This window comes from Primulina eburnea, chromosome 16 (genome assembly GCF_022965805.1).
Source record: "Primulina eburnea isolate SZY01 chromosome 16, ASM2296580v1, whole genome shotgun sequence".
NCBI lineage: Eukaryota > Viridiplantae > Streptophyta > Magnoliopsida > Lamiales > Gesneriaceae > Primulina > Primulina eburnea.
Genome location: NC_133116.1, coordinates 13,140,486 through 13,148,415, shown reverse-complemented (window position 1 = coordinate 13,148,415; position 7,930 = coordinate 13,140,486). Strand labels below are relative to the sequence as shown.

The following is a 7,930-nucleotide window of genomic DNA, read 5'->3' as shown; positions in this document are numbered from 1 at the left end:
TCGACCCAACAATTGCCTAACATGCTCTTCAATAATATTTGAAAATTTGGTATCCATATGGTTTCAGATAGCTTTACTTTAGAGTGTCCAGATCTCTGTTTGCCCGTTCTTCAATTTTTAAGACACTTGACATTGTTCCAGATTTCCAATATTGGCTTCTAAATGTTTGAGCGTTTGGTTATGGGATTTCCTTTTTCCACATGCGGAGAAAACAACGAGATGCTCCAGCTTCTTGCTTATCTGCTATTATTTACTGCTCCAACCTTTTATCGGTGACATTCAATATATATTTTAAATTATTGAACTTAAGTTATATTTAAATATGTTTGAATTTATTTGAATTAAATTCAAACTTTAATTATTTTGTTCGATAATCCAAACATGTTGAGACATTAAGTCTTCTAACTAATGGTTCAAATAATGCATAAACATGTTACAATATTTTGAGCCTAGCTCAATTTTCGAGCCCGAAAAAAAATTAAAAGTTTGAATCGAGCACAAACTTGAATATATATTATCAACTGGTTTTGACTCTACTAACATAACAGAAATTAAAGTGAGGTCATGGATGCAGATTCATTGCTAACGGAACACATCTTTTAGCCCTGAATGGTGTCTCATTGGTTAGTATGAAAACTCACCGATTACCTCAGGTACAAGACGATCTATTTGAATATTTGAGGGAGCTTAAGCAGAATAAAGTTGTATCCGTTATCAATACGATCAACATTAGTCCAAAAAAAAGGAAGATAGGCAGCAGTTCGACATTCCCCAGTAGACTACGGAACCAAAGGCAACGTATACGGTTAGAAACTCGAAGAACCTGATCTATTCCACAGCAAAGGATGAAAAAGGACTGAAGTTGCTTATGTCAAGTGACTTGATACAAATGCACTCCTAAAACAAATTGGTATGTACCATGTTTGCAGGTTCATTAAATTGTCACCTCTGTATAGGATTATGAGACATTGGTACACAGTATTGGAACTCCTATCAATTTCAAGGCACCGAATAAATACAAATACCGGCTCATTGAATTGTCGCCTCTGTATCTGCACACAACTCACGCTCCTTGTAAAATATGTATTTGAGCAAGGTGTATTAGGCTGTACATACTGGATTCCCAGTCTCACTTGTTGAGTCGACAACAGATGAAGATGGTGATGGTGATGGTGATGGTGATGGTGATGGTAATGGTGATGGTGATGATGCTGACTTCCCCTTCACATCAGAGGAGCCTTGATCCATTGTTTTCTCACAATTTGACGCCTGTAGGTGCTGGAGCTGCTGTTGAAGAAACTGCCAAGAGAGAGAAAAAGGATGTAAAATAAACAATAATACACGACAATTCCGCAAAAATCACATATATTAGTAAATAATGATGCAGCATTATATTTGAAGACGAAACTTATTGTTTATGGCTGATTTGTCACGAGTCTGTAGCACAATAGCGATCAAGATCAAGATCGAGTATAATCTTTACAAGAGCAAAGGAAAGAGGTGGCATAATTGTCACAAGTAAAATAGATTATTCATTCATCTAATCTTCCAGTCCAACAATAAAAAGATACATATGCATACAGACTAAAAAAGTCCACTAATTTAAGGCATAGATTAGCAGCACCTTTGTAGCATGAAGAGACTGAATATTTTTACATCTTGCTCAAGAAAATAAAGCATACCTCAATCTGATTCTCAATCAATTTCATTTGTAGATCTAGTGGTGCCTCTGATGCGCTTCCTGTCCCAACGTGCCCGTTAACACCCAGAAACTGTGAAGGAACAAAAGTGCACTGTGGTGACTGAGCAAAGGTTGTGTTTAAAAACTGATACTGTTGAGGCAGTCCACTTGTAGAGGCTCCAGCAGCATCATCAGTCATTGCTGTGTTGCTAGAATGTCCAATTGTTTGAGGAAGTAAAGCATATCCAGTTGACCTGCAAGAAGTTCAACATTTAATGCAGTCTTATAGATACCCCCTCTCTTAGCATTAGAAAAACAATCAAATGCCGCAAAGCTCGAGACCGCCCATGAATATAAAAGGAAGATAATCTCCAGATTAGGTGTCATAACAACACCAGAGTTCTCCGGAGCACACATTTTTCACAGCGACTTAACTAATAGAACTAACACTTGGATGTGATTATCCTCTCCAAAGTTATCAATATATGGTCAGGACAATATGAAGCAAATTTTCATAAATTTTATGGCAATCCATGCAATAGAATAGCCAGAAACAGAAGAACGAAAGAACTTCTGAACCCCATAGCTAAGGTTTTTCATGCCTTCCAAGTTGTCATCACAGATCAATGAGTTGAAGAAGAAAAATATGCATGATCCAAAAATAAAAATAAAACGAAAATAATTAGAAAAACATAAATGGCAAAACACTTGAAAAAAGTGCATACCACATCAGTGTATTTGGAGAAGGATAAACAAAAGATTTCTCATATATTGATGCGGCGGCGGCGGCGGCGGCTTGAAGTCTAGACTGATGCTGGCTGACATTATCATTTGCCACGCCGTCACCAGCAGAAGACGCTTGAGAGGAAGTACCAGATGCACTGACACCTGGGTTGCACAAACCGTGTTAGCGCAAAGTTTGGCAAAATCAGGACAACATATGAAGGCAACTTTGCAATTCTTTCAAGATAAGCAAGATTGACTGACTTTTCAATGAAAAACCGAGCAAAATCACAAAATTCAACCAGTCTAATTCGAGGCACATGCCCAAAGGTAATAAAGCTATAAAGCTATCAAGACTAGCATTAACGGTAGGAATATCATACCTTGCTGATGGCCATCTGCCCTTGATACAGAGGTAGATGCCCCATTCTCAGAAGGTACAACTAAAGCTCTGCAAGTAGGGCATGTGTTTTGTCTTTCTAACCACGATCTCAAGCAGTGTACGTGGAAAAGATGCCCACAAAGAAGTTTCTTGGCCATAGTCATCTCCTCGCGACATATAATGCATGTAGCATCACTCCTGTATACATAGGCCCAATAATTAAAAGAAACTTAAAAATATCAAGAGATCCAAATAGAAATTTGAATTGAATAAAAGTGTCATACGCGTTGAGTTCTTCAGAGGTTGCATCTGGAAATCGATCGTTCATATTTGAAGTGATCTTTCGGTAACGTATGTAATCAGCCACACGGGTTTTAAAGTTTCGGAAGGTCTCGTAAAGTTCTCGGATCAAGTGAAGAGGCACGCCATAGTTCCTGGACGTCAGAAAGTGAACAAAGAATTAAAAACTTATCAAAACATTTTTGCAAGAGCAGAAGCACATAAAGCAAGCTCAAGATGATCATTTGCACAAGTGGAATAACAGAATCCTCAAAGTTCATTACAATAAATAATACATTTCAAGGAAGGAGATTAATAGGAAACTATTTAACTAGTTCAAGTATTATGATGAAAAACAATATCAAATTATACTAAAAACACTTTGGAACCAATAAGATGGCATGCATAATCTGCTGCGACTCAGTAGCAAAACAACAGCTCATATTTGAACAGAGCCTTGATTTGCCCATTTTTATAAACATGAGGCATAAATTCATGCAATGCAGAAATAAAATAAAAAAATGAACAAGCAGAAAAAGATTGAAATTCATCACCATCCAAAAAATAGCTAAATTACCCTAATCATCCAGGAGAAAGATTTAGCTGGAAGGTCACTTACACAAAAATGACAAGGAAGAAACACATGTACATAGTCAAGTGGAGCAAGTCACGGATAAGCTCCAAGTAAAAGGTGTAGACAGCCTTCTTTTCCCATTGTCCTTCCATTAGCATGTCACTGACGTAGAATATATACTTGATGAAGGTTGATACAGTTGTTGTAGCCAATATCATGTATCTGAAAGGAAACTATGATTTTCAAATAACAGCACTCAGAGCAAAAAGTCAGTGTCACAATAAATAACACTAAACTTACTCGAATGAAAAAAAGAGTGAAACTGAGGCTTGTCTTGTTTCCACCAAATATTTTATTGAATTGTACAGAAAGATACTGTCAATGAGGAGGAGGAATCCCATAAATGACACGATGCGAATATGAGATCTCACTGGGACAGATGGAGTAGTTTCAATGTATTCAACCCTCTTTTGGGCCAACCAATGCAAAGATTTGATCAGAAGTAAAGCTGTCACCATCCCAAGAAATGTCACTGAAAAATCTTGTCTGAAAATAGTGATTGCAAAAAGTATTTCCATGATTTCCCGCCAAGACTGCTCATTCAGCCTTTCAATTTCAGCTTCTCGGAGTGAACCCAGGAAGATTTTCTTGGTCAATTGCCACAAAATACACATAATAACCAGACCCATATTCAAAAGAAGCACCAAACTGATCTTTGAAGTTGACAAATAAACCATTGCAGGATAAAAATGCCCTCTACTGTTAAAGGAATGGTAAATAACAGCTAATGTAGCTATTAAGCTAAGCCCGGCATAGGTTCTCAACTTCATCATCTTGATTTGTTCCCTGTCCACCACAATCAATAAATTAAATCTAGCCAGAATCTAACAAAAGGTACTAATTACAGAAATGCTACAATCAGAGTTCCTAATTTCCCAAGGGAAACGAGATACTAACTTGAAGATATCAATCAAATATAATGTTACAACTTTTTCAGAATTGACTCAAGTCTTTGATAATATAAATCGGAGTCCCAGCCATTTCTTCTATCAAGGGCCGCAAAAAAAAAACAATTTTCCAGCAGCTAGTACCATAATAAATTGGAATTTGGATAGAAAAGTGATAAAAATGCAAATCACAAAACAAATACGATCAAAAATGGGTTTGTAAAGGAGACAAACAAAAAATGCAACAACTTCACACAAGCTGACAAAGCGCATAGAACAAAAACCCCTACTAGCTTCAAAAAACCCCAAATTTTACATGAAACTCGCACACACACGAGCTCAGTAAATATGCAAGAGAACCCTAAATCAAGGGAAATTTATTTGGGAATATCACAATGATGACGACTAATTAAAGAACTGACATCGATTTTATGAATCGAAACTCAGAAAAACAAGCAGGCACCCAAGAGAACATCCCGATCAAAAGAAACGGACATCGATTTTAACCAATAAAAGTCAAGCAAAACAACCATACCGCCGCACAATACACCTTCAAATTAAGGCAAAGAGGCAGATTAATGGAGAAAGACGGTGAAATTTATCCGTTGGCAGGAGCAATTCGGATCGATCAAGTGGCGAAAATCGTTACCTTTTTCACTTGTTCCGTTTGAATGAAATTTATTAGGCCGGCGAAGTTTCAGCTTTGTTGCTTACTCATTTTCTAGACGCTGATTGGTCGTAACACGTCATTCTTGAATGCAAAGCCCATACATGTCATATGTGGGCTCAGTTTCAGCCCAAATTATACAGCAAACCGATTTTACTAATTTTTTTAAGAGTGAGTCTCATGTGAGACCGTCTCACGGATCATAATCTGTGAGACGGGTCAACCCTACCCATATTCACAATAAAAAGTAATACTCTTAGCATAAAAAGTAATACTTTTTCATGGGTGACCCAAACAAGATATCCGTCTCACAGATATGACCCGTGAGACCGTCTCACACAAGTTTTTGCTTTTTTTTAAAATCAAAATCGAATAAAACAAATCGGTTTTAAAATCAATTATTTCGATCAATAATCGAATTAATAGAAATTTTTGAAAAACTAATTTTTTTTAAAGAAAAACTAAACCGATATCCAAGATCCATGACAAAAAGAAAACAAAGAAATGACTGATAAAAATATTCTTACAATATATTTTGATGTCAATTAATAATGAAAATCTAAGGTAGTATTTGGATTGAATGATTTAAATTTGATGAGAGTTTTGAGTGAATGATCTGAAATGCCTTCATATTCAAATAAATTTAAAAGTCATCAAAGTGACTCAAAAAACAAGAGTGTGTATCTTGTTGATATGATATTGTTTTGTTTTGTTTTGGAAAATCTCGGGATAGAAATGGCTGAACCAAATAGCTATGAGAAAATAGTTGAGGCAAGAGTTTAGCTCTTTTTCTTTAAAATGATATTGCCTCGTCCCGTGCTCACGGTTGTTGGCAATTCTTTTTCTAAGATACAATGACTACGACTTTCAAATAGTAGCACTACAAATTTCAAAGCCACACGAACTTGAAATGTTTAGAACGCTAACAATATGGTATGCAAACTTTCTAATTTCGAATTCTAAACGTTAAACTTAAAATCCAATTCCAAGAGTTTATATCTTGCAAAACTTGTATTTAAGCACAAATGCTTAAAAAACTCAAAGCTAAAAGACAACTCTTAAATTTAATTCCAAAGTTCGAATTTAAGCGTGTAAGCTTTGAAAATCCAAACTCGAGATTTTATATCTTGGAAATTTGAACTTTAAGCGCTAATACTGAAAAATTCGCATATAAAATTAAATTAAAGAGAAAGGAGAAAAAGAAAATTTTGTACATTGAATGCAAATGAGGGAGGTTCTATTTATAATAGATGAAAAGCCTTGAATCGAAAATTACAACTTAACCTCATAAAATCATTGGTCGATAAATTTGTTTCTCAATAAAACAATTACATTCTTACTCTCAACTAGTAGAGTATGCATCCTAAATCCTCCTAAGTTATCAATCCCAAAAATAAATCTTCAAGCAAGCATCAAATCCATGCAATTGTACAGTAATTAAAATCTTAAACAAAAAAGTTACCGTTAATCAGCGTCGAGTCTAGCTTTGCCTCAGCCTCCTCTGCATGCATCACGTACATTGTTAGTATGTTTATTGATGAAAACATAGCACCATATTCCATTGTTATGTATTAAATATGTAAGGAACTCATGAATATTGATGATGGGTGCTATGTCATGAACAAGAACATGAACATGAAAAGAAAAGGATTGATTTACATGATATAGAGCTTGTTGACATCATGGGTGGTTTTAAGTCCACTAAAGCTACTGGCCAATATATGTTCATGGGACGTGGGGTTGCCAAAGGTTGCTCCCTGACGTCCAACACAGTAGTAGCTATATAATAAAGCAAGCACGGTAGTACAGGTCAACTAATGAGGCTCAAGTACAAAAATGAACATTGAATATATGCTACGGTATGACATGTTTTTAAGATTCATTGTTGATCACGACTTGATATGTATGTTCCTTCGATGCATATTGATACGTACAAGTGCCAACTTATTGAGTTTATAAACTCACGTAGCTCATGTATTACAGGATCAGGTAGTGAAGATGCATAGGATGCCGGTTCGCCAATGGATGCTAGTGACGTGCCTCACCTCGACAAGAACCGGGCTTCTTATTGTATAGCTTCCGCATATGTATTATAATGAATTGAATGTCAGGGTTTGAAACAAGTTTTACAATGTTTATGTCTAGGGGTATGATGGTACAGAATATGTTTGTGTGTAAGAATACGATTATATACATATGGGTTGATGTTGTTGCTTGAGTTGAGTTTGTGTCTATGTATATATGAATGTTGTTGCTTGGTTTGGGCTTATAAAAAATATAGGGATATCATGCCAAAATTTTTACAAACCGTCAAAGTGATGCCCCTTGTTTGATTTGAGTCATAATATAGTTATATCATTCAAACCTTATTTTGATTATGGTAATTATGCTAAGTATAGAGTAAGGGTGTGAAATTTTTATGGTATCAGAGCCCACGGTTCTTTGACAGGGAAGACACTGCACTTCATCCATATGGAGAACTTGGCAAGTAAGTATCTTTGTATTCCATAGTTTATGCTAAGTTATGTGTTTCTATGTGACCTACATGTAGGTTAAGATAAGCAACGATGCCACCGAAACGTAAAGTACATGAGGGAGAGTCATTTAAGGGCAAGGCCCCAGCAGTCGAAGGTGAAGGTAGTGCGCCGCGACCTGTAGATGACTTCGCCCAATTACT

The 7,930-nt window shown here is 36.1% G+C and overlaps 1 protein-coding gene across 5 annotated transcripts; it reads right to left on the bottom strand.

Annotated features, from left to right (window-relative positions):
- Positions 1-666: 666 nt before the first annotated feature.
- Positions 667-5,362, bottom strand: LOC140816476 (ERAD-associated E3 ubiquitin-protein ligase HRD1B-like). 5 transcript variants are annotated; one of them, XM_073175776.1, is made up of 9 exons: positions 5,122-5,289; positions 3,940-4,485; positions 3,685-3,861; positions 3,071-3,220; positions 2,788-2,984; positions 2,407-2,569; positions 1,683-1,935; positions 1,209-1,299; positions 667-1,166 (listed from the first exon to the last, which is right to left on the bottom strand). In XM_073175776.1, exons 2-9 carry the CDS (start codon positions 4,470-4,472, stop codon positions 1,102-1,104), a joined length of 1,629 nt encoding a protein of 542 aa, XP_073031877.1. In that variant the 5' UTR covers positions 4,473-4,485; positions 5,122-5,289; the 3' UTR covers positions 667-1,101. The 5 variants fall into 5 exon arrangements, with proteins under 5 accessions (XP_073031877.1, XP_073031874.1, XP_073031872.1 ...); XM_073175773.1 differs by having other exon boundaries at positions 667-1,299; positions 5,236-5,362; XM_073175771.1 differs by having other exon boundaries at positions 667-1,299.
- Between the last annotated feature and the right edge of the window lie 2,568 nt (positions 5,363-7,930).